We start from the raw sequence: 27,369 nt of genomic DNA, 5'->3' as shown, positions 1-27,369 counted from the left end.
GTTGATCACATCAAAACAACCACGGGGTGTAACAAAACCAACCGATGAGTCATCTAGGACTATTGTTGAAATGGATCAGAATGACCATGTCAGCAAGCCTCGAGGTGACCGGAAGCCAACCGATTAGTCATCCAGGACCATTGTTGAAATGCATCAAAACGACCACGTCATCAAGCCTCAAGGTGACTGAAGAACCTCCAGTTGACCGAAAGGGCCTAAGTTACCCAAAGTCATTATCAAGTCATTGATGAAGCAATAAAGCCTAAGGATACATCAACATCATCCAGGTGATCGGAGAGGGTTCGATTGACCGAAGATGCTACATCAGCATAACGGTCAGATCTATATGAAGACAATAAATAAGATTGAAGCTCAAAGAGCAATCACAACACACTCTCAAATTCACTTGGTATTCTTAGTTGTTTTATTACTCTTGTTCTTAACCGTTGTAAGAGGTTTCTCTATCTCCAGGTTATTTTGGAAATGGAGAAGATAGTGGAGCCTTCATAGTTCTTGGATTAACTGTTGGTACCCTAAGGTTGTTTTGGTGTGATCAACAAGTTAAGTTAGGTCCTGTGTGTTTTTAAACTTGTGTCTAAGTGTGCAAGAGCTTAGGAGCACAGGTAGTCGAGCGGAAGACGCAGCTAGCAAGAAGGATGGCACGCGGTGCGTCCGAGGGACGAGGCACTGCAGAAGAGTACACCGACGGACGAAAAGGAAGCGTGCGGTAGTTCTGAGGAACGAGAAGCCGGAGCGGAAGATTGCTCGAGGTGCAAGAGATGCAGCTAGCGAGAAGGTTGGCACGGGGCACGACCGAGAGACGAAGACTGCGGATGAGTACGCTGGCGGATGAGAATGAAGCACGCGGCAATTTCGAGGGACGAGAAGCCAGAGCGGAAGCCTGCTCGAGAAGACCGGAAGTTGGGTTTGGGTGAGCCCTATTCCGGATGGCAGAGATCACCCAAGCGAGCGGAAGACTCGGTCTGAGGCGAACGGAGCCGGAGCAGAAGACCCGGGCTGGAAAAAGTCAACAAGGTTGACTTTTCCAACCGGGGTGCCCGGAACCCTTCCGGGCGCTCGGAGTTGACTTTTTGACCGAATTGAGTTTTGACTCGATCTGAACGTTGGGGGATAAAATTTACCACCCCCCCCCTAGGGCGCCCGGAACCCTCAGGGTGCCCCAACCAAGGCTATGAATATAGCCTTGGTCCAGAAGCTTTTCAACAATCCCAAGCAACTCATTCTCCAACACTTGTATGCTTTATTAGTAGTTAAGCTTCTGTTTTCTGCGCTTTATCGTTGTAAGAGGCTTCTCTGCCTGAAAGAGTTTTTAGTGCGACATCTTCCTTGGATTAACAACCTCCCCGGTTGTAACCAAGTCAAATCTTGTGAGCCTCGTCTTTCTGTTTGTTTAGTTAATTATTTATGCAAGTGTTCTGTTAAAAGTTCGAGAAAGGTTTCGTGTTTAATTTTGTAGGCTATTCAACCCCCCTTCTAGCCGGCCGCCGCGGTCCTACAAGTGGTATCAGAGCCAAGGCACTTCAGGAGGACTAACCGTCGATCGAAGCAAAGATAATGGTCTGACCAAGTATCTACCCACCGAAGTTCGAAGGGGAATTCGCTAGCTAGAAAAAGTGAATGCAGGTATTCTTTAAAATCGATTTCGATTTAATGTTAATTATGGAGTTCGGTTTTACAGCACCGGAAGGTAAGGAGAAATACCATTGGACGAAGAAGGAGCAGGCCGACTACGTGGCAAACGGCAAAGCTGAGTACCATCTACTAACCGTTCTTCCGCCACAAGAAGTCAACCGGATCGGCAACTACAACTCCGCGAAGGAACTTTGGGAGAAGCTCCTTGAACTGCACGAAGGAACGTCTGAAGCAAAACTCGCAAAACGCGATTTACTCTGCAACCAGCTCACCAGCCTGCGACTTGGGGAAGACGAGAAAGTTGTGTATCTGCACTCAAGAATCAAAGAGATCATCACCGGACTGTCGAATCTCGGAGAAAAGGTAAGTAACCGAGATTCGCTAAGGTACGCTTTAAATTCTTTTCCGAGAAATTCAAAATGGGCATCACTAGTAGATGTCTTTTACATTTCGAAAGATTTAGAAAAAATTACACTAGAAGAAGTTTTCTTGACATTTGAGGTGCACGAATCAAGATGTGCAGGTACCAAGGAGTCCAAGAGCAACGTCGCCCTCAAAGCATCGAGAGACAAACCTGAGTCGGAGTCTTCTCTCGACGATGAAGAAATGGTAATGATGGTAAGAAGATTTAAAAAACTTTGTAAATCTAGAACCTCTAACCATCCGCAGGGGAAAAAGAAAAGAACCATCTGCTGCTACGTCAAGGACAACTGCCCCAAGCTGAAGAACAAGGACAAGGATAAAAGTAAGAAGTCTGTCCAAAAGTGCAAAGCTCTAAAGGCGACGTGGGACGATATGTCATCCGAATCAGAAGTCGAGGCATTCTCCGGACTCGCATTAATGGCGAGTCATCAAGATGACGACTGTGATTCAAGCACTTCCGAGATGAGCATTGAGAGCATCGATGAAGGGGGAGCTACGTCGGAAGAAAACAGCAGTTCGGGGGAGACACGGACAACGAGATCGACAAGGTAAGTGAGGTACGATCTCTTCCTCCCGATAAACTTTTTAAATTTGTTAAGTTGCTAACTAAAGACTGCTGTAAGTTAGAAAAAGAGATTAAGAATTTAAAAATAATATTAGCTAAATCTTGTCCTTTAGAAGAATTAGATAAAGTTAAATCAAAAAATGAAAATCTGAAAATTCAAGTAGATAACTTGAAAAATCGTGCATATCTATCTAAAATAAATTTTAGAAAGTTTAATAATTTAAATTGGTATTATAGATATCACTAGGGACAAATTAGGAATATTTCAAGAAAATATGTCCCTGAAAAATTTTTGGTTAATCCAGTAGGCTGGATGGAACCTATATTGGGTTCCTAAATCTTACTTAGTCTAAATTTTAATCGAAATTAGCGCTTTCAGTGAGAAAATTAAACAGTGAATTTCTTTATGAGGCTTTGTCTAAGGAAGTGGATGTTGCTCCAATAACCAAGAAGGTCTAGTGCCTCGCCACGACCTGGAAGCCAAAATATTGAAATTAAATATTTAATTAACTTTCTGGTAAAGCATTAAAATTAGAACTAAATAATGCTTTAAAAAGTTATTCAAATATTTTTTAAAAAAAAATATTTAGAAAAATTTTCTTTTTGTGTAAATTTTTTTTCAAAAATCAGTTTTGCCTAAAAGTTTTTTATGAAAATTAAAATTTTCTACTTAAATTACTTAGAAAAATTTTCAAAATTTTTTTTTAAGTTGCTTAAGTCAGAATATTTTTTTTACTTAAAACCTTACTTAGATAACTTTATAAAAGTTTCACTTAGAAATTTTTTCACTTAAAAATTGTTTCTGTGAAAATGATTGCAAAAACTTTAAAATTTTACAAAAAATTTTAATTTAGAAATTTTTTTACTTAGAAATGTTTTCTAGAATAAGTATTATGTTGTTGCATAAGTATGTTGTTGCACAAAAAATTTTAACTTAGAATTTTTTACTTAGAAATTTTTAAAATGTTGTTGCATAAGTATATATTGCTATGACAACGATGAGTAATTTATTGAAGCCTCAATAATTAAATTATTAAAATAAGAATACTATTATTGTTATCTGCATCATATTGTATTGAGAATAATACATTTGAATATTAAATTTTACTATCAACATTAAAAATCTGCTAGGCATGTTTAGAAATTGTTATATCATATAATTTTTATAACTACTATAAATATTTATAATGGTTGTGAATATTATTCAATAATATTTTGTTTGTTTATGAAGGGTTACGCTGCTTCTAGTATGATCCAACTCTACTTTTGCATTAGAAATGCAATCTTTCATTACAGTATTTTTTTTTCATGAAGGTAAATGGCATTATCAATCAATGTCTTACATGGTAGCCACTCAAAAAAGACAGGTGCTTGGATTTTTCTAAACATCCTCTCAATATTCAATACAGGTCCCTCATATTGACACTCATTGTGCACTTGCCAAATCAGATACACCATGCAAGACATCCCCAAGTAGCGAGCCTTCATAAGCATGATGTCCCCTTGGTAGTACTAGTGGAAAATCTCAAATAATAGCAGTGCAATGAGAGTATTTGATTGGACTCAATACACCCATGATTATAAATGCATATTTTACAATTATAGCAAATGAAGCTAAAATCTTAAATTCACTATACTATCCATCCGTATTTTGTGAGGTTGGATTTATTGTAAGTATTTGACTAACTGAACTAATGTTATTTTTTTCATGCATATATTTCATTGATAATTGTTCTTCTTTACGTAGGAGATGTTTTCAATGATACATGCCCAAGCATTTTATAAAATTGTGAAAACTAACAAAGATAAGAGCATTAGATATATAAGGTCAATTTATTCATTATAACTCCCTCGACACTACATAAAATTACACTTAATTCTATGTTTGAGAAAACTATAAATATTTTGTTTTGTATTCTATTACAATAAAATTGTTATATGTTTTGATTAGTAATATCATTTATGTGTAGGTGGTGTTTTTTAAGAGCCTAAAATGATCATACTTTCACATCTAGCATCGAGGGTTAGCATATATTTTCTTAAGAGAAGTTAAATCAATTCAAGTAAATGATCCCACAGAAGTCAAATCATAAGTATTTATCTTACATTTCAAACCGTAAGAAAAAATTTGTTTAAGTATAGATGATAATATGGTAGGAGATAGAGTTCGATGACGTAAAAAGATCTATATAGTTGACCCCACCTAGTGGGATAAGATTTAATTGGCGTTGTATTGTATTCCTGATTATAATTAGATGTTTACAAGTTCAAAAACTTTATCTTGTAAGTTAAATTGCATTTTTTTGTGATGTGTTATGCCAGAGTTTAATATTTCGTAGATCAAGTGAATTTAGACAAATTGAAATGAAGGCTTATAAATTTTTGGTTGAACATAAAATTATAATAGACAAAAATTAGTTGTAAAAAGTGTGATGTTGTTGTCTCTAAAAGATCAATGACAAGATTCAAAATGTATATACAGCAACAATAACAACTAACCCTTATCCTAGTAGGTGGGGTCGACTATATGGATTCAAAATGTATATATGTAAAAAAAAAGTGAGATGTTGTTCTTATAATATACTATTCGCGTGATGTTGTTTTGGTTGTATCAAATTTTAGTTGAACGGTTCAGTATTATTGTAGTAGACACATGTCTGCTGTAGCAGCTACAGTTCCATAGTTATTACAATACAAATTTGACATTGTAATAGCTGCGTAATCGTAGTTGCTACAACGCGAATTGTATGTTTCATATCACATTGTAGTATCTATGGTTTTGAAGCTATTACAACATTAGATTGTAGCAGCTACAGAACCATAGCTACTATAACGAGAACTCCAGATTTTATATCACGTTGTAACAGCTAAGATTCCATAGCTACTATAAGATAAACTTGACGTTGTAGCAGCTATATAACGATAATTGCTACAACGTAGACTAGATTTGTTCAATTATATTGTAGCAGCTATGGTTTCGTAACTGCTACAACACAGACTTGATATTGTAGTAGCTATGGAACCATAGTTGTTACAATGGAAACTAGATTTGTTCAATCATGTTGTAGCAGCTACAGTTCCATAGCTGCTACAACATCAAGTCTATGTTGTAGTAGCTATGTAACTGTAACTGATACAATGCGACCAATTCAATGAAATGGAAAGGCACATGGTCCTTAGTAAAGATTAGATATGCAAAATATCGATAGCAGAAATGACATCAATAGTTGACAAACAGGATGAAAATCCCAATAATAATGAAAATAATTTTGATAAAGATAACACTGATTCTGGTGTATATGAGAATAATAATATGGAAAGGCTAAGGATTCTTGTATTTTTAAGTGTTGTTGATGTGATTATAAATACTTCTCTCTATCTATGGAAGGTGATTTGGATGATGCTAAATTTAAAGAATTCTTGCTTGACGTTGTAGTAGCCATGGAATAGTAGCTGTTATAACGTGGACAAGATTTGTTTAATCATATTATGACAGTTCCATAGTTGATACAACATAGACTTGACATTGTAGTAGCTACAGAACCGTAGCTACTACAACACAAACTAGTTTTGTCCAATCACGTTATAGATCTATGATTTAGTAGTTGCTACAATTCAGGCTTGGCATTGTAGCAGCTATCGAATCGTAATTGCTAAATTGCAGACTAGATTTATTCAATCACATTATATCAGCTATGATTTCGTAACTGCAACAACATATACTTAATCTTGTAGCAGTTATGAAACTATAGTTGTTACAATGCGAACTTGATATGATGTTGTAGTAGCTACATAACCATAGCTGATATAACACAGGCTTGTTCAAGTCTTCTATGTAGTATCCATAGTCGATATAAAAATGAAACTATAAATCAAACATTGAAAGTATTTAAATAAAATAAATATATAATAGTCTCATATAACATTGTAAGTGTATAAGTTCAACAGATTACATGCGTCAAATATTTACTTACTCAGAATTTCATTGTAACTATCATAATATCCATCTTAACATTTTCTTACATATTTTAAACCTCATATAAAATGATACCAAGTTTATGTAGCAATTCTAAATGCATGAATTAAAATGTAAGTGTTAAACACTTACAGCGATCTCCCACAGATCTGCAATCGGTGATGGTTGGACTTGCTGTCGGAAGAGCGATCACAGGATCAGAAAGCTCTCCTCAATTCCACGAACCAAATCCCGCAGTGGATGTTCTTCTCCAACACCATCTTCTCAATGCAACACATACCCCTTTTGAACCTTCCTTAGACGCACCCTTTATAATAGGAATTATCCTAGGGGTAAAATGGACTTTTCCCATTAAGGGTAGTGGGCAACGTGGACACGTTCTCAAAGTTCCCATTTCCTACATCTCCTACTCGTCCAAGGTAAGTCAAAGACTAGTTCATTCAGGTAAGTCACTAAGACCAGTTAGTCACAAAGACTAAATAAGTCACATAGACTATATTAGAGTTTAGTCACAAAGACTATATCAGAACATCCAATACATACTTATAGAAAATAGTTCGTGCGACAGTAAGTACATTGAGCAATAGTTGCTAAGAAGATTGTTACACCTTACATAGCCGCTCTATGAGCGATCAATGCTACCAAAGTTATTATACTTTCTTAGACGCTCTTTCAAATAAATTAGAGACATACTCATAATAACACATAACCTCTCTTCTGGTGGCACATAGCCTTTATTTAGGAATATTCAATCTCCAAGTGACACACAACCATTACTTTGGAGATATCCATGTCTTGCTATTTACCCAGATTAAATAATTTTCATTAATCAATATGCACATCTCTAATTCCTTATAATGACTATTATGTCAAGAGCATGTTCCATATTCAAATATTCACTATCATTTCTATACATAATAGAAATGGGTCGACAGTGAATAATATCAAAAGATGTAAATCTATTTAATATTCCTTTTTAGCTAGAATCTATTCATTTCAATCAGTCGCTTTCCTAGTTATGCTCAATAGACCGAATCATTCATAGCCATAGGATACATGGTAAAGTAGCAGACACTGATTAAAACTTCAAGTAAACAGCTAAATAGTCACTAAGGGCAAAAACTGAGGTTAACTTATAATCTCAAAGGTCTCACATAGTAGAGAAACATGGATCCATTCTCCTACTACCTTTATTGTCGTAATAGCACATGTGGTATGAATCACATGTTATGATGTTATTCTCTTTACTAAAAAAAGTGCATGTTATTTTTAAATTTAACATCGTACATATTTTGATCTAGACATACCTAATGTCTAATCCTGAATTCAATATATGAATTATAATCTGGCTTTCAACAGATTCAATAAATGGGGTTGTTTACTTCGATCATTATTAACACATAAATGATCTCATTTTGACATAATTATCAAGGCGACCTTAACTTATGGATTTGTCTCTGTTCACAGTTATATAAGCTATCCCATAAGTAACGGTCTTACCTCTATTTGTACTCAACAAATAGAGATGATTGTCCATGTGAGTAGACCAATCTCAACCTACCATATGCTTAATGAGATATTATATGAATGTAACAAAATAACATATACACTAAATAAATTATGGCAAGTCACACAATCAGATCAATAAGTCTGATTGTTATTACAATATTGTTACATTCTATGAAGTTCCAAAGACTTTACATATTCTTTAAATGACTCTTTAGTCATTGGCTTAGTAGCTTGATATGGATTTTCTATCATCCAGGTCCCCAGCCAAATCTGCATCTAAATAACCTTTCAGACTCATATCTGATTCTTGAAAATGAAAACAATAATTTGTTGTGGCTTTCAGATATCTAAATATCCTTTTTATTGTCTTCCAGTGTCTCGGTCCTGGGTTTGACTGGAAGCGACTAACTAAGCCAACAACATAGCTGATATCGAGATGAGTATACAACGTAGTGTACATCAAACTACCAATAGCACTGACATATAGTTTTTTATTTATTTCAACTATTTTCTCTGGAGTTTTGGGACACATACTCTTGCTCAAAATAGTATCTTTCACAATAGGTGTATGTTCTATATTGCAATTAGACATGCTAAAATGATGTAACATCTTATTTATAAAAGACTCTTGTGACATACCCAAAAGTCTTTTAGGAAGTTCTCTAATGATCTTCACCCCTAAGATGTACTCAACTTCTCTTATATCCATTGTATCAAATTGTGATGACAGTCACTTCTTGACTTCATTCACATACCCTATGTCATTTACAGCTATCAGCATATCATCAATATATAATAATAAAATGACATACTTTCTTTTTTCTCTTTTCAAGAAAACGCAATGATCCTCATTGATCATTTCAAAACCATAAGATAAAACAACTTCATTAAATCTTATGTTCCATTGTCTTGACACTTGCTTTAGGTCATATATAGAGTTTTTAAGTCTACATACTTTCTCCTCTTAGCCTTCAGCAATGAAACCTTCTGGTTGAACCATATAGATTTCCTCGTCAAGCTCACCTTTAAGGAAAGTAGTTTTTACATCCATTTGATGTAATTCCAAGTCATAATGTGTCATAAAGGCCAAAATAACTCTTATTGATATAAATTTCACTATAGGAGAAAATTTCTCTTCAAAGTCAATACCCTCCATTTGGGTATATCCTTTTGCAACTAAATGAGCTTTGTATCTGTTAATCGATCCATCAGCTTTCCTCTTTATCTTGAGAATCCAATTATTCCCAATAGCCTTTCAGCCCGGAAGAAGATCGACTAAGTCTCAAACATGATTCTGATTTATTGCCTCCATCTAGGGATGTAAATGAACCAAGCCGCTCGTGCGCTATTCGAAGCTCGATTCGATAAAAGCTCGTTTGAGCTCATTTAATGAGGCTCGTTAAGCTAAACAAACCAAGCTCAAACTTCGCAGTATTCGACTCATTAGCTCGTGAACACGTTCGTTAAGTTCATTAAGTAATTTTTAAATAAAAATAATAGTTTTGATATTGAATTTATAGATTTTACCCTCTACTTATGAAAAATATAGACAACTATATTTATTAGAATAAAATTATAAATTTTAATAATATTATTATAATTTTCTCTAAATATATAATTTAGTTTTTAATGAATATTTAAATTTATGATTTATATTTATTAAGCTCGTTTAGGCTCGATAAAAGCTCGAATAAGCTCGTGAGCCATGAATATATTCGTTAAATAAAGCTCGAGCTCGGCTCGATTAAAAACGAGCCAAGCTCAAACATTTAAGAGTTCGGTTCGGCTCGGCTCGGCTCGATTACACCCCTACCTCCATCTCTTCATCCATTGCAGCTATCCACTTTTCTCTCACTCTACATCCCAATGCTTCCTCAATGGATTGAGGTTTGGCATTGTCAACTGAAAGTGTTATCAATGTCTCTTTCTTAAATCAAACATCTTCTTAGGTTTGATTTTACGAGCACTTCTTCGTAAGTTGGGCAGTCGAGAAGTTAACTCATGACTTTGCATATCACTCCCGCTCGATTGACTAGACTCAAGCATCCCTTTTGACACATCTCTTGTTGATAATATATCATCCTCCTCAAATAGAAGAACTATTTTATCAACATCACCTCTAGTTGGGAACTCTGTTTCAAGAAAAGTTGCATCTCTCAAATCTATTTTGGAGATGGTTCCATCTAGTTGCTCACCTATGAAAACATAGCCTTTGGAGGTCTCATGATATCTAATAAAGATACATTTCTTACCTCTATGTCCCAATTTTTTTATATTTGTGAGAACTATTATGAACATAAGCAGCTGACCCCCAAGGTCTCAAATTACTTAAATCTGATTTTCTGCCCGTCCACCGTTCATATGGGGTAGATGAAACTGAATTTGAAAGCAATTTGTTAAGTATATGGGTCACAGTTAATAATGTATCTCCGCAATAAAAGATAGGAAAATTAGCCTACGCCATCATAAACTTAATTATTTCAAGAAGAGTCCTATTTCTTCTTTCAGCTATCCTATTTTGCTGTGGAGCTCCAGGGATTGTCAATTATCTAATAATCCCTCTATCATTACATATTATCTTGAATATATCAGACAAATATTTTCCTCCACAGTCAGTGCATAAAGTCTTAACTTTACGTTCTGTTTGATTCTTAACTTCGTTTATATAACAAATGAAACAATCCAATGCTTCAGATTTATGAGAAATCAAATACACATGACCAAATCGAAAGAAATCATCAATAAATGTAATGAAATAGGAAGCTCCATGTCTAGCCTTCACATTCATTGAACCACAAATATCTGAATGAATTAACTACAATGGTGATTCAACTCTAATAGCCTTACCAAATGGTTTCTTAGTTGATTTTCCAGCAAGGCAATGCTCACATATAGATAAGTGAATCTTAGCCCGATTGCCCAATAGACCCTCTCTAGCCAATTGATTCATATGTTCTTGTCCTATGTGTCCTAATCTAGCATGTCAAATCTCATCAGTTATACCTGCATCACTAGTTAAAGTAATATTTGAAAATAACCATCAATAGCATAATCAACATGTGGTTCTATATCAAGAATTATAAAACTATTTGTTAAAAAACCATATTCGATTAACACTAAGTCAATCTTAAGTTCAACACATCGGCCGTGAAAATTAATACAATACCCTAAATCAAGAAGGCATGTAACGAAAACAAGATTCGGTCAAATTTCAATAGCATACAGGACATCATGTAGAAACAAAACATTACCACCACGAAGGTTGAGTTTGTAAGTGTTGACTCATTTGACTTCAACTCTTGTATTGTTTCCTACATAGATCTATTTGTTGCCAGCTGGTACCCGACGATACCCTACAAATGTAACTCGCTCTCGAGCTACATGGTTGGTTGCTCCCGAATCTATAATCCACAAAGGATAAGAATCAGCTAACAACACTGAACTAACAACAAAATGCTTAGGAAAATAAGACACACTTGGATTTATCTTTTTTAGCGCAGTGCACCCCAGATGCAAAGTGACCCTTCTTGTTGCAATTAAAACAAGTCAACTTGCTTTTAGATTTCTTTCCTGTCTTCTTTCCTATCTTATTGATAGGGCCCTATCCCACAGTAACAACTTCTTCTTTTCCTTCCCTTTCTTGAATCATTTCTTTTTCATGGATCAAGATGATCCAACAGAACCAACAGCCACATATGCTAGTCCAGAAATTCTTGCAAATTTAACTCTCTCCGCCTCTAATTCGACATGGCATGAGATGTCAATAAAAGTCTTGTTACTTTCATTGTGAGTTAGGGTCTGCTTCATGGTCTCCAAAGAATTTGGAAGGGAACGAATAACTGCTTGAACCTGTTGTTCATCGGTCAACTCATGACCAGTAGTTTTGAGCTCCCGAATCATGTTCAACATCTCCTTGAGGTGTTGAACCACTAACACATTCGGACTCTTTTTGTAGCTATCAAACTTGATTGTCAACTGTCAAAGCTTGCTCAGACTTACTCCACTATATTTTTCTTTAAGGCCTACCCAGATTGCATGAGCCGAAAGATACGACTCATATTAAAAAATTAGGTTGTCTACCATTAAACTAATCAATATGCCCTTTCCAGTGGAGTCCTTTTTATTCCATGTCTTATAGACATCAAGATCTCGTCTGTGCTGTGTAGTGGGACCATCTACAGGTTCTACCATAACCTGATTTACAACCTCTAGAACTTATTGTTCCTCAAGTACATACTATATCATGAGGTGTCAGATCTTATAGTTATCACCATTAAGTTTTTCACCCTTGTTGAGTTCAGATATAATATTTTTGGTTGTCATAATCTACCATAAATAAATATATTATTTAGTATTCAGTGTAATTCTTATGTATGCAATTTATGATTGACTCAATATTAATTTGAGTTGGTTTACAAAATCAAGTGATAACTACGTTTTCACTCATCATTTATATAACCAATCAAATCAATATTGATCAACATTATTACACACATCCCAACTAATGAACTAATCATTATTTATTATACTCATAATGAACTAATCAAAGAGTATCATGCATAATGTAGAGTAAACAACATAAACAAACATATGAATGAACATATCATTAACAAAATATGCTACATATTGTTAACATATAACGAACTAACATGAACAAAATGGACTAATATTGTTCATACATAACAACAATAACAATAACTGAACACTATAACTAAATAGGTTACCATCACTCCCATAGGACACACACTAGTGCAATGGCAACATAATCCCTTTCATCCTCTACTCATTTAGGGTAATTTCAGGTGGGACAGCTTCAGGATTCTCTATCAGATCCTCAATCGGATCCTTTTCTGGATCTTCCTCAATTATTTCCAGGTCATCTTCGAACTCTTCAGGATCCTTTTCACTCATATGGTGAAGTAGTTCCTCACACAATTCTAAATATGTGACGCGTTCTTCATGACGCCCCCATATATAGTCTGCATAATCTTAGGATTCTCTAGCAATAAACATATTAAAGCCCAGATCCTATAACTGTCTAGGACTAGAAACTCTTCTCGCTCAAGTTTACAAAATAGATTATTAAGTCGTCCAACATGTTCGTCGACTCCATAAGTAGAGTTATGCTCTATCTCCTGAATTTCTTCCCTGAGTTGGTTTCGCTGCACTTCGCGATGAGTTAATATGGTAATGGTTCATGCCATCTAAAAAATTAAAATTAAATAAGTCAGTACAAAACCAGCTTAATTCAATTTATTCAAGCATAGAACCAACATAATAAATCAAGAAGAACAAATCTTCTCAATTTTCAAGAGTCTAAGTCAATTGACCCATTGGACCGATTGATCAGGAATCCAGATCCTAAACTTAGTCTATTTCCTCAATTAGAACTGATCTAATTGGACAGAGATCTTTTATACCTATATTCTGTTATTATTTAATCTAAGTCCATTTCAATCAATTTCAGACTCATTGATCAAAGTTAAGTATGTTTGATCAAATCAATGGCCATTGGATTAAGTCTGACTCATTATAATAAATTTAATCATTTGATCAAATTAAATTTAACTCATTAGAATAAATCTGGTCACCTGATCATATCTAATATAAGCCTAATTAAATCAACCTAAATCGATTATAATTTAGATTAAACTGATTTAGCTAAACCAACTGATAGTATAAATTAGATCGAGATATAATTGAATGAACCAATTTACTCAACAGTGCTAGGTTCATCAAACCGTATGCATTCATATAAATACATGCATAAAAAATAAACTAATGCTACAGTGACATTAATATTAAATGCATGTCAACAAATGCAAAAAAAAAAACTTTTATATATATATCATACAAAACCTAATGTTTCATACCATCTTCTTCTCCACGTTTTATGCCGCCGCCACCCCAATGCCACGATCTCCTCGCCGCACACCACCTCACTGCCTCACACCGCCTCACCCGTGACGAACGCGTGTCGCTGGTGCCATGTTACACAGAAACCACGAGAGGTGGCCATGAGCACGCCGCTGGCCAACGTAGATGTCGCCACCGACCTCAGAATGTTTCTGCCAGCATCCTCTAGTGACACAAGGCCAGATACAATCTGCTAGAGGCAGCCATGAGCACGCCATCGGCCAACCTAAATGTCGTCGCCGGCCAAAATCGGAGACAAACTCCGTGGGTGTTCCCTCGAGGTCTAATTACAACCGCCGATCACGGCTGCAGCGTCGGCGACTCTGGCAGATCGCGATTGTGTCACAATCTTGCTTGGCTGCAGCAAAAACAAAAATAGAGACAAACTCTGTTTTTACCCAGCAACCAAAACAAACAGAGCCAAGCAATAAAAACGATTCAACGTAGAGGTAGGGACAATGGCGGAGCCAGCCCGAGTCAATTACCTGGGATGTTCATAGGATTAGTACAATGCTTCTTGAGATACAAACTGATACCAATGTAGCAAACTGATCATCATGCTTGAGATCCGTAGGGATGAACAGAGAATATGAACATCATCATGCTTTAGAATGCAAACTGATACCAATGTAGCAATTCTAAATGCATTAATTAAAATGTAACCGTTAAATATTTACAGTGATCTTTTGTAGATTTGTAATCGGCGATGGTTGAACTTGTTATCAGAAAAGCGATCATAGGATTAGAAAGCTCTCCATAATTCCATGAACCAAATCTCACAGTGGAGGTTCTTCTCTGTCACCACCCCTTTTGAACCAAGGGAATCATTCTTGACGCACCTTTTATAATGGAAATTATTCTAGGGGTAAAATGAACTTTTCCCATTAAGAGTAGTGGGCAACATGCACGTTTCCATTTTCTACAATTTATTGTAATTATCATACAAAATGTAAAGAATTTCATTATAACCATGTATTCAAATTGATAGAGGATTCCTACCAGATCAACGATTATGACCTAGCAATGAACATATTGTACACCTTTTCTGAATTTTGTCACTCTGTCTACTTTCAATGCATGTCTTTTGTCATCTTCTTGATTGTACATGACAACTAGAAGGGAACATATGAAGATCAATAGGTCGGCATATCCAATACTCCTTATTTCTAGTTCCATGGATAACATCATTGAATGTGTTTATGTATTATAATGTCAAATAATAATTCACAATGTCATAAGGATCTAGATGAGCATGCTCAATTGTATACATTGCATGAGAACATGGGAAACTATGAAAATCGAACTTATGACAAGTACAATGTCTTTCAAACAAATCAATGACACAAATACCAATACCAGTGCTTAACTGGAATTCTATATTGGAACAAGGGTGAATACTATAATGCATGCTCCAACTGTTGTACTTTTTTAGAAGATCTTCAACATAGGGATTTATCCTGGTTAATAATTTTTCATCAATTTACCTACGAAAATGAAACCATTCAAATAACTTTCTCTTGGTGTACTCTATCATGCCACATATTGGTAATTCATGTGTAGGCTTCAGAGTCGTGCTCATGCACTCTAAACCATTAGTAGATAGCATGTGGAACATGCATCTAGGAAAATAGGCATTAGTTCATTTTTTCTTCTCCACTTTCACAACCCACTCATAGATCTCAATGTAATACATTCTCATCTTATCCATGCACTCATTATAAGTGAGTTCAATGCATGCTCGTGTTGTAGCCTATAGCAACTTTGCAGCCTATCTATCTTTACAATTTACTACCAAGTTCTTGGACAAGTGTACAAGACAATAACCATGGTGTGACTCAAGAAATACATCCTTAACGACATATACTATGTCAGGATTTCTATCACTTATAATTGATATGGATTTATCCCCTATTAACTCATTTCCAAGTTCGGATAAGAACCATTCCCAAGCAAGTCGACTCTCAATTTCTACAATTGCAAAAGCTATTAGAAATAATTCATTGGACCTGTCCACACTAGTTGTCATCATAAGAACTCCATAATACTTTCCTATAAGGGTGGCAAACATCAATACAGAGTCAGCCTGGGCCAGGGCTACCAGGGCCCATAAATACTCATGGCTCATTTTATATATATATATATACTTGTTGTTGATTCCCATCAGCATCCCCCTCGACCTCAGAGACAAGAACGCTGCTCGTGAGGTAAGCCTATCCCGATCCATTTTCCCACTTAACTGGGAAGAGGATTCTTGATTGTTCGTGAATAATGAATGGATTTGGTTATATTGAAATTATTTGAGATCGCAAATCAAAGGTATCATTAAATAGCTTGTGTAGGACCGTTGTGATATAGGGGGATGAATAGGGCTCGTGGCTTTCATGTTCGTTTAAAAAACAATCGAAGAGAGTAAAGGCAGCGAAAATAAAGACACAACAAACAATCGCAAACACCATGATTTACTTGGTTCAGAGCCTGTGATGACTCCTACTCTAAAGCCCGCATGTGAGAGTGCTTTCGTTGAGCAATCACTAATTAATTATAAAAAGTACAAGCATAATTTTAAATGAGTACAAGCATAATTTTAAATTATTACAAGTAATTAGAAAATTTTAAGAATACCAACGGCTCAGAAATTTAAATCTTCGGGGCGGTGGTCGTCGGGGTAGCTTTTGAGTATTGAGGAAGTGTTTTCATAGCAACACAAAGAAGCGAAAGTTGCTTAGAATGTTGTGTTTCAGGTGCTAGTCGAATGCTACTTTTATAGGTTGTTCTGGGCGCCTAAATCTCTTCTAGGCGCCTGGATCGTGATGTAGGTCTATCCAATCAGCGTGCTCTAACTTGGCGACGAGATAAAATTTGGCGTTTCGGGTGCCCAAACCAGCTCTGTGTACCCAGACCGTGAAGTCGCCTGCCCAAGCGCCTCGCCCAGGCACCTCACCCAAGCGGAAGCTTCCCGGGTGCCAGAACTAGCTCCGGGCACCCGGACCCTCTTATTTTGTTACTTCATTTCCTGCAAAACAAGATTAGTTCAAGCAATAATATATAATAAAATATAAGTTTTTACAGTCTTCAGACTGTCCGGTCCTGACTTTAAGTTTTGCAGAAACTCTAGGTTGGACTGATGCCTATTATTCTCTTTTCGAGGAACGCGCCCTCACTTACTCCTCTCAGGAGAAATTACCTTTTGCCAAATTGGTCCTCCAGTCCGGGTGCCCGGACACTCTTATTTTGCTACTTCATTTTCCTGCAAAGCAAGGTTAGTCCAGGCAATTATATATAATGAAATATAAATTTTAATAGTCTTTAGACTGTCCAGTCCTAACTTTGAGTTTCGCTGAAACTCTAGGTCAGACCGATGCCTAGTGTTCCCTCTAGGGAACGCGTCCTCACCTACTCCTCTCAGGAGAAATTACCTTTTGTCAAATTAGTCCTCGAGACCTTCTGGACTTCTGCTCAGCATCTGAGGCTTCATCACTTTTTCGCTGGACGCCCGATTCCCAACTCGTCCAGTCTTCTGCCTTGTGTCTGTAACCCCCAAGACTTCCACCTAGAATCCTCGATCCTAGGATTTCGCCTAACGTCCTTGACCTGCCAAGACTTCATTGCCTAATTGTAGCTAGGACTTTCCATAACGTAGATTTGCCACCCCTAGGACCTAGGGTTACGTCTCCCTAGGGTTTTTTACCTGCCTAGAATCCACTAGGACTTCTTGCCTAAGAGCACTTAGCGTTGGAGCAATCCCAATGGTCCGTGCGACCATGTGTTTTGGTGTTTGGGAAAAGGATTTAAGTTAGCTTCACCCTTGTTATTTGATATGTGTACTTGAGTTGTGCAGGACTGCAGGATACATATGTGACTCAGGTTGATGGCTTCGGGTCCGGTGAAGGATGGAGCATCAGAGGGACCGTGGACAAGGCAGCGAGGACAAGGGCCGAGGGAAGCGACTTCGAGGCATACGCGAAGGATGGCATTAGGGACGAGCTGCGGGTTTGAATGCATCCGAGGGGCGAGAGCTAAAGGAAGTAGGCTTGAAAGCAAAATGTCAAGGCTGCAAAGAAGCATCAAGTGAGTCATAAGGGTGAGGGTCCGAGTGTTGAGAGATTATACTCGGGGTAAAATCCTAGATTTAGGGTTTTACTGTAGCAGTCATTGTAGCAGTACTGTAGCAATCACTGTAGCAGTACTGTAGCATTACTGTAGCAGTCGACTGCATGTTTTAGCAGTCGACTGGTGCAGTCGAACGTGCAGTCGACTGGGAGCGAACAGAATGCTTCTGTTCGTTTGGTCAGTGTGGAGCAGTCGATTGCTAGTTTTAGCAGTCGACTGGTATCGAATCGTTGGGATGTAACGGTTGAATTTCCACAGAGGGCAGTCGACTGCATGTTTTGGCAGTCGACTGGTAGGCAGAGTTTTCAACCCACGTCCTATATAACCAAGGTTTGGAAGCTTGGTTATCCCTGACGAAATTAGTGGTGGTAAACCCTAATTAGTAGTCTACTTGTTCTCAATTGTTTGTAAGTGTTGTGGTGAGGTTTCTCCACCCATAAGGAGCTACTTGAGATAGCCGGAGTTTGTCGGGGGCTAATCCACTAACGGATCGGGATCGTCCACCTCAAGGGCATGCCGTGGAGTAGGAGCCCTAATCTCCGAATCACGTTAAACGAACATGTTAGCGGTTTGCATTTCCTTTCTTAGTTTTAGTCTTTATCTTGCTTGTTGTTTGTATTTCCGCTGCGCAAGCTAACAAGTGTAGGAAGCAAGGATTTGGGGGTGTTGTCTATCCAACCCCCCTTCAAGCCGGACACTGATCTCCCTACACTTAGGGCTTTCCTGCAAGCTCAATCACACTTGTTAGACAACAAGTAACCTTAACTTTGAACCCCTTGTCATAATTAAAATACAGGTTTGATCGTCTGATGCACCCTGCGCCAATAGCTCGCACTTTCTAGGGAGCATGATAAGATTTTGGCTAGGGCTATAAATGAACCAAGCATTCATGAAAAAAATTGGTGTTCAGCTTGGTAAGAGCTTGTTTATGTTTGTTCAATATACGCAAGATTAATTAAATAAATAAGCTTGAACAAGTCGTTAAACAAAACAAATAAGTTTGAACACATATGTGTTCAGCTCGTTAATATTTGTGAATAATATTCGTAAATAACATTCATGAACAACATTCGTGAACAATGTTCATAAATCATATTCATTAATAAAGTTCTTTTCAATATGCTAAATAAATAATAAAATAAAATAAACAAATAAGTTTAAATTATCAAGCTCAATGACCAATCGAATAACTGAAACTTTCAAACAATCAAACAATCTTGAATTGAGTGCTTGATAACATCTAAACTAACCAAGCTAGAATCAAGCTCAAACCAAGCTCAAACCAAGCTCAAGCCAAGCTTGAATTAAGAGCTCGATAACATTTAAACGAATCAAGCTCAAGCCAAGATTCAAACAAGCTCAAGCTCATAAAAAATAAACCAAGTCAAGCTTGAACAATCATTTCAAAAGCTTGGTTCATTTTAAGCTTTGCTTGGCTCGACTTGGTTACTTTATCAAACAAACTTGAATACCCCAAAGCTCGGCTTGGCTCGACTCGTTTACAACCCTAATTTCGGATGTGATAAACTTGCTGACCTTAGAATTTGCTTGCTTACTAAAGGCAAACCTTAGGAAGGTCAATTCACTATTATTTAGACAATCATGACATTATATTTCTATGGAATTAGAAATGCATTCCTTCGGACTTGAAAAGTTTACTAGTTGATGCTCATGAACACACATTCTAGTTTTTACTTGCAGGGTGGGTTAATAGGACTTGTAGCAGCTACTGTTGGTTTGGGAATAGATAGTGCTCGACATCTGAGAGTAAGACTTGTATGTTATATTTTCAAAGTTAAAGTTTCTTAACTGGTGTATTTTACACAAATTTATTGCTAACATATTTTGTTTATAATATCAAAGGAAATTGTATTACCAATACTTAAATGTTCTACTGACCAAGATAATCGAGTTCAATATTATGCTTGTGAAACACTGTTTACTATTGCAAAGGTGATTAATTATGAATATATTTGTCTTGTTTACCTCACAGATTTTTTTTTTGTCTTCTTCATTAATGGTTTATAGCAATAATTACTTTATTATAATATCATCGTGCAGGTTCTCAGAGAAGATTTTATCATATTCTTCAAAGGGATATTTGATAAAGTTTGTAGGGTTCCAGTAAATTTTGATCCAGGTGTGAAATTTATATCCATAGTTATACTTTATTCTTATTTCTATATTAGAATTGTAGAAATTTATACGTAAATAAAAATAAAACAACCATCCTAAGATAAAAAAATCGTGTTTCCTTACCCTATTTCTAGAAATAAAATTTTATAGATTAAAATAATTATTACTTAGGTTGATGGAAGGATAAAATTGGGATATAATTAATAGTTTCGCCCAAGACCTTTAAATAACAAGGACCGACTCTACATTAATACCAATAATTGGATGTAGATATTCAACAAATGTAAGCATACAAGCCTCAATAGACCAGAAGACATGTTGAAAATGACCGTCATGTGTAGACCTTACGTGAACCATCATCTGATTATCTCCAATCTTTAATTCTCTAGTAAATGCATATAGATCATATTACAATTTAGTATAATCCTTATGTACATTAATCATTGCCTGGAGTTAAGCTCTCAATACTTTTTGATATGATATTGTTACTCCAAATCTTTTTTTAAGGTTTGCTATAATTATTTTTGGAGTGCACTTCTAACTAGTCATGACTTGTCTTTGAATCTCACCAACAACCCAAGAACTACTGTAGTTTTGTGGTCTCTACTTTTGCTCAAATGATGAGCATGTGTAATTTGTCAAACGTAGTGATTCTAAAATTTCCAGACCCTCTAGCAACAATTCTCCAAGCACAAGACTAAACCATACAAATAGACTTCATTTTATAATTTCTTGTTTCCTGGCATCTGATCTCAAAGTTTTTATATATCACGTGATCCTCAAGTTTTTCTAAACCTTTTTCCATCATAGAACACTTGGCTAACTTTTGGTGATTTGCCACTACTCTCCTCATCTATGTTAGCTAAATCAATTGTGATAATATCCTCGACTACATTAGGTTGGATCGACATCTTAATTTGGTTTGACTCATTCACACTAAAGTTTTCATTCTTAATATCATATGCATAGAAATCATTGGTATTTGAGTAACCATTTTCTTACAGCTCAAATACAAACCGATCTTCATCTTCTAGGAATGCAAAGTTAAAATAATCTTCATCCCCTTCTAAATCATATGCGTCCAAATCTAGCTCATGCGATGAACTATCTTGCTCCTCTTTGTGATATTAGTATCAACATGTGATGTATTGGAATACAGTGTAGCCTCTTGTACATTTTGTGCTTCTAACTCACAATGATGTCCTTATTTGATGGATTGCTTAGTGGATGAGAAAGACATCCACTGTTGCTCAAGACTATCAATATAAGATAGTAAATTAGAATAAATTAGTGAATGTTTGAAAGCAAATAAAGTGAGTTAAAAAATGAAATAATATAAAATTATTTAAGAATAACAAATAATTTATAATATTAGTCATAATATTATAGTGATTATGGAATTGTATCTACTACAACATACTTACCAGAACGTTATAGCAGTTATGATTTCGTAGTTACCATAACATGCTTATATTAAAACGTTATAACAGCTACGATTTCATAACATCTATAATGTTCTAGTCTAAGCATATTATAGCATCTACAATATTCTGATCTAAGCATGTTGTAGCTGCTACAACATTATAAAAACTACCTAATCGTAGCTGATACAATATTCTAGTTTAAGCACGTTGTAGTAACTACGATTATATAATTACTATAACGTGCTAAGACCACAAACCATGCATAACATTATATATGTTACATCAATGACAGTTGGATGTCTATTACAGAGGAAGGAGGTGTTTTGACACTCAAATGAGAACTAACACAAAAATATAAATCCTAAATAACATCAGGCATTAGCAAGTAGTTAAAATATAAACAATAGAAAGTTATCACATACATAAAGAAACACACTGTAGATGAATGAAGGATTTCAACATAAGAGAGTTTGAAATGTTTGAATTTTTTTAAGCAATAGGTAATTAAAACATAAACAAGATTATCATATACATTGAATTTTTTTTCTTGTATATATAATAGCATTAGACAAGCTTAGTGAGGAGAGGAAGCTTAGCCGACAAAGTTGATCGGCGAAGACGGTGAAGGATGAACATGAGATTTTAAAAGAGGAGGGTTTAAAATGTTTAGACTATTTTCGAGAAGTGAACAAAATCCTAAATGTATTGAATTTTTTTCCCATTCGCACCGACCAGCCTACCAATTTAGGGAATAATGTGAACCAGCTCGGACGAAAAGTAGAGTCGGGATAGAAAAATAAATTAATCAAGAGATGATGTGTCGTTTTGATAATAAATTAAAGAAATGGGCTCCATTATCGATTTTGACATGGCGTTATTCTGATTTTTGTCTAAAAGCAAAAAAAAAATTGTCATAAAAAGAGCCATATTCATATTTTTATTTTAAAATATCTTTATTTCAATATTATTATATAATTACTATAGTATAAAATAAAATAACTTTAATTTAATTAAAATTTAATAGATGAAATATTATTTGATACTCTCGTAATACTCTACTATTCCGGTTATAGAAGGTTGGCCGGATGGATCAGGCTCAAAATCGAAGAGATTGGGCTTGGTACATGGATTTAGGGGCAAGGATCCTCTGGTCCCGGATCCCTGGATCAATCTTGATCCCTTGTTCATTTATTGATTGGATGGATTGTATCCCACATGTTTAACAGGTGGGGTCCAATCCACTCACCCAATGAATGAATAGGATCTCTTCTGATTCAAAATTTTTTGGACCAAAAAATCTGACCTCTGGACGTTAGGGAGAAGTTAAGTCTGAAAAATCTAATATGCTTATTGTTCGAACTCAAATTTGAGAAGCGCTTAGACTTAGAATCAGGAGGCTTTCGGAATCGGACTCGGAATCACTAGGAGCTCGATAGTCAGACTTAGATTTGGATCATTCATTATTATAATAAAATTATTTAAACTTGTTAAAATCATTCTAACTTTATAAAAATGATAATAACAATAATAATAGTTACCATAAATTTAAATAAAAATATTTAGGGTTAAAAATTAGTATTGAGTGTCTCTAATATAGCATACTTTTGATAATAACAAAAAAATATTTTTATTTTTACCCCTTCGAGATTAATACCAATGTCTCGAAAACAAAAGAGGATGGTAAAATCATTTAATTGGTAAAATAAAATGGATGAGAGTGCATATTTTTTCAATGAGAATATAACTTTATCCTTTATGATTTATCTTTTTTTTCTAAAATAAAACGGATAATTTTAATTATTACTAAAATATTTTTAGAACTTTTATTTACTTGAATTTAATAATAAAAAAATCTTTAAATTTTACATGTTTTAGCCAATTGTATTACGAGAGTATAGACTTATCTTTTCTATACTTTTCAAATTGAAATTCAATAATTATATAATGTCAAAATATTATGAATTATATATATATATATATATAGACAACAAAATAATATAAATTCTACTATAAAATCTAAAAAAAATGATACATAATTATAAATTAAACAATATTAAAGGACATAAAATTTTAGAAATATGCATTTTAAAAAATAGTACAAAATGGAAAAAAGATTCAAAAGTAATAAAATTTTAAGTGATAGTTTAGAAACAAATTATTTTTTTGAAAAAAAAAGTAAATTATTTTTTAAAAAATGATATTTGTGATCCATTTTCTTTTTTAATTATAAGTCTAAATAAGTAAAGATTTAAAAAAAAACAAATAACTCAAAAATAAATACATAAAACTACTCTTGGATCAAATTTTTCAACAAACAACACTGCATAACTTCACACTTTTGTAAAAGTAAATGTCTCCCTTTTAAAAAAGTTCATGCTAATCATAATTTATGACTTTGCACGGCACGCCAATTATTATTATTATTTAAAATTTAAATATATAATCACTTATTTAAAATATTATCATAAAAATAATATTATAAACATCCTTATTAATGTCCGCTTAAGAATAAATATTTTATCATTTTAAGTTTTTAAATATAGTCTAAATTAGCAAATTAGAATCCTGAGGGCCATTTGTAGTAGGACAAAGTTACAAGGGCTAAAGTGAAATTAATTTGATATATTTATTATTAATTACTTTAATTAAAAATACTTGCTTTGATTGTCTTATCCGTTGACTTCTGCGTAATGTTCAAAGTCGTCCAATCAATCAGATTTCACTGGCTTATTTCCATGGCCTACAACGCAATACGGTCCCTGGGGTCCAGTGGGCCCCATTTTCCCCAAACACGCGTCTCCATTTATTTCGTCCAGATTCCACCATCGCAACCACCGCACCGATCGAGCGAGCGAAATGGCCGGCGACGCCGCCCCTCTCCTACCGCCAACGCTCCTCTTCCTCTTCCTCTTCCTCTTCGTCGCTGGCGACTCCGCCCTTCACCTTCCAGCTCACTCCCTCTCACACCACCGTCTCAGCTCCTCTCGCCTCTCCCTCCGCCCCTCTTTCCACTACAACCAACTCCACCGGGGTTTCCTCCCCAAACTCAACGTTCTCGCCGAAAACGCCACCGATTCGACCGTTGGGAAGAACCACAGCACCACGTTTTCTTCTTCCAAGAATAGCATCGCCGCCTCCGAGCACCACCGCGACCGGGATAGCCACGAGAACCGCATCCGCAACAGTATCCTGGGCTTCCTCTCCGGCGGGTTTGCCGGCGTCGTCTCAGGCGCGGTCCTATCGGTGCTGTTTCTCTCCCTGTTGAACTGCATCCGCGGGCGGTATCAGAATCAAAGAAGCCCCTCCATCTTCAGCTCGCAGCACATCAAGCGAGCAGAGGACCTGGCGTTCCTGGAGAAGGACGACGGCCTGGCGGCGCTGGAGGTGATAGGGCGCGGCGGGTGCGGGGAGGTGCTCAAGGCGCAGCTCCCGGCGGACCCGGCCCGGTCGGATACGCCGGGAATGGTGATCGCAATCAAGCGGATTATGAAGCGGACGGCGGAGAGCGCGGAGCCGATGTCGGACGAGGAGAGCAGGATGCGGAACAAGTGGATGCGACAGATCCGGTCGGAGATCCAAACGGTGGGCCACATCCGGCACCGGAATCTGTTGCCTCTTCTGGCCCACGTATCGCGGCCGGATTCGCATCTGCTGGTATACGAGTACATGAAGAACGGCAGCCTAGAGGCGGAGCTGCTGGGGGTGCGAACAGGGGAGCGGGAGATGGATTGGCCGGCGCGGTTCAAGGTGGCACTGGGGGTGGCGGCGGGACTGGAGTACCTGCACGTGAACCATCGTCCAGCGATCATCCACCGCGACCTGAAGCCGGCGAACATACTTCTGGACGACAACATGGAGGCGCGGATCGCGGACTTCGGTCTGGCGAAGGAGATGCCGGAGGCGACCTCGCACGTGACGGCGTCGAACGTGGCGGGGACGCTGGGCTACATCGCTCCGGAGTACGGTCAGACGATGCGGTTCACGGCGAAGTGCGACGTGTACAGCTTCGGGGTGATACTGGCGGCGCTGGTGGTGGGGCGGATGCCGTCGGACAACTTCTTTCAGGAGACGGAGGAGCTGAGCCTGGTGAGGTGGGTGAGGAACGTGGTGGGAAGGGGAAACGCGGCGGCGGCGCTCGACCCGAAGCTGACCGGGAATGGGTTCGAGGAGCAAATGCTGTTGGTGCTCAGGATCGCCGTGTTCTGCACGACGGACGACGCCAAGGAGCGACCCAGGATCAAGGAAGTTAGGACCATGCTCGCCCAGATCAAACACTAGATCGAGGACCAGACCGGACGGGACTTGGCGGTTCAACCGAATTATGAACACGCGAACCACGGCTCGGTTCGATCAGGTTTCTAAATGGAGCATGTGTAATGAGCATGATAATGAGTCATCTTAGCGATTAGTATTCGTTCGGACCAGATTAGCCGGTTTAATTGACTAACTTTGGTCCGGTCAAGAGATAAAGGAGCTTGATTTAACAACTGTTTTTGATGATATATCATTTTAGCACCATACATTTGTAGGTGTTCCAACATATAGATAGATATGGTCCTACAAATAATTGATTAATTATAGTAAAAATAATTATATTTATTTTAAAATTATTTGAAAAGAGATAAATTATAAAATCAATTTATAGTTGAGCGTATTATCTAACAAATGATTAAAGGATATGTATCTGTTAAAAATTGATCTATCTTATTATAATAAAATTATCATTAATTAATCAGATATCCGTAGAAATATATAATTAATTAATTATAGTAAACAGTGATAACGCTCCTCTTGAATATTCCTTACAGTCCACCCTTAAAAGAGAAATAAATCATAAATCAATTTATAATCGATAATCAAATACTTACCCTCTATCAAATAGTAACAGGATGAGAGAAATTAATTTTTCTCACAAAAAATATGCGTTGAATTGATCCATTGTCTCGTTATAATAAAATTCCCCACGAAAACCACATCTAATTGATTAATGGTCTAACGACTTGACACCGAAATAATATAAATATGGCACCCCACAAGTAAGTGTAGTGCAGTTATAAGACTTAATTGATTTACTAATCTAATTACTTAATTATCTAACTACTAGATACTGAAATAATATAAAATATATCACCCAACGTATATTGTGCTATCGACCTATCGTAAAACATTTAGACTACGTTTAATTGGATGTAATGTAATCTTACTTGTAATGTAATCAAATTTATAATGTAATGCAATGTAATCTTGATTACATTACTACGTTTAGTAATGTAATATATGTAATTTTTTATTACAAGAATGATTATATTTTTTTTTTGTTTGGTGTTCATTATTTTTTATAAAGAATGTAATTCGTATTATTATAAAATGATAAAAAAATCCTGCGACCTCTACCAACGGTCGTCGCACTTCTGCAAGAGCTTGCGGCAACCAACGGTCGTCGTCGTTGGCCTCCTCCGCCGACGGCCGCCACCGGCAATCGGAGATGGTAACAACCGCCGGCGACGATGACAGAGGCGGCCGGCGGTGGCAGCGACGACAAGTGGTGGCGGTGGTCGCAAGCGTCGGCTGACAGTGGTCGTCGGCGGCCACCGACGGAGTTGGGCGGTGGCAACCGACGATAGTGGGGCGGCGACGACGGTGAACTAGAGGTATAT

At 36.6% G+C, this 27,369-nt stretch overlaps 1 protein-coding gene across 1 annotated transcript; it reads left to right on the top strand.

Annotated features, from left to right (window-relative positions):
* The first annotated feature begins 24,485 nt into the window (after positions 1-24,485).
* LOC121985439 (leucine-rich repeat receptor-like serine/threonine/tyrosine-protein kinase SOBIR1) lies at positions 24,486-26,260 on the top strand. The gene has a single exon (XM_042538898.1). It carries the CDS (start codon positions 24,569-24,571, stop codon positions 25,988-25,990), a length of 1,422 nt encoding a protein of 473 aa, XP_042394832.1. The 5' UTR covers positions 24,486-24,568; the 3' UTR covers positions 25,991-26,260.
* Positions 26,261-27,369: the final 1,109 nt, after the last annotated feature.

The sequence above is a fragment of the Zingiber officinale genome, chromosome 5B, assembly GCF_018446385.1.
Source record: "Zingiber officinale cultivar Zhangliang chromosome 5B, Zo_v1.1, whole genome shotgun sequence".
Classification (NCBI taxonomy): Eukaryota; Viridiplantae; Streptophyta; class Magnoliopsida; order Zingiberales; family Zingiberaceae; genus Zingiber; species Zingiber officinale.
Note: the sequence above shows the minus strand (reverse complement) of the source record. Positions and strands in the feature narration are given on the sequence as shown.

Coding starts and splice junctions, on each gene's coding strand:
- LOC121985439 (XM_042538898.1), top strand. CDS start 24,569: ATGGCCGGCGACGCCGCCCCTCTCCTACCGCCAACGCTCCTCTTCCTC.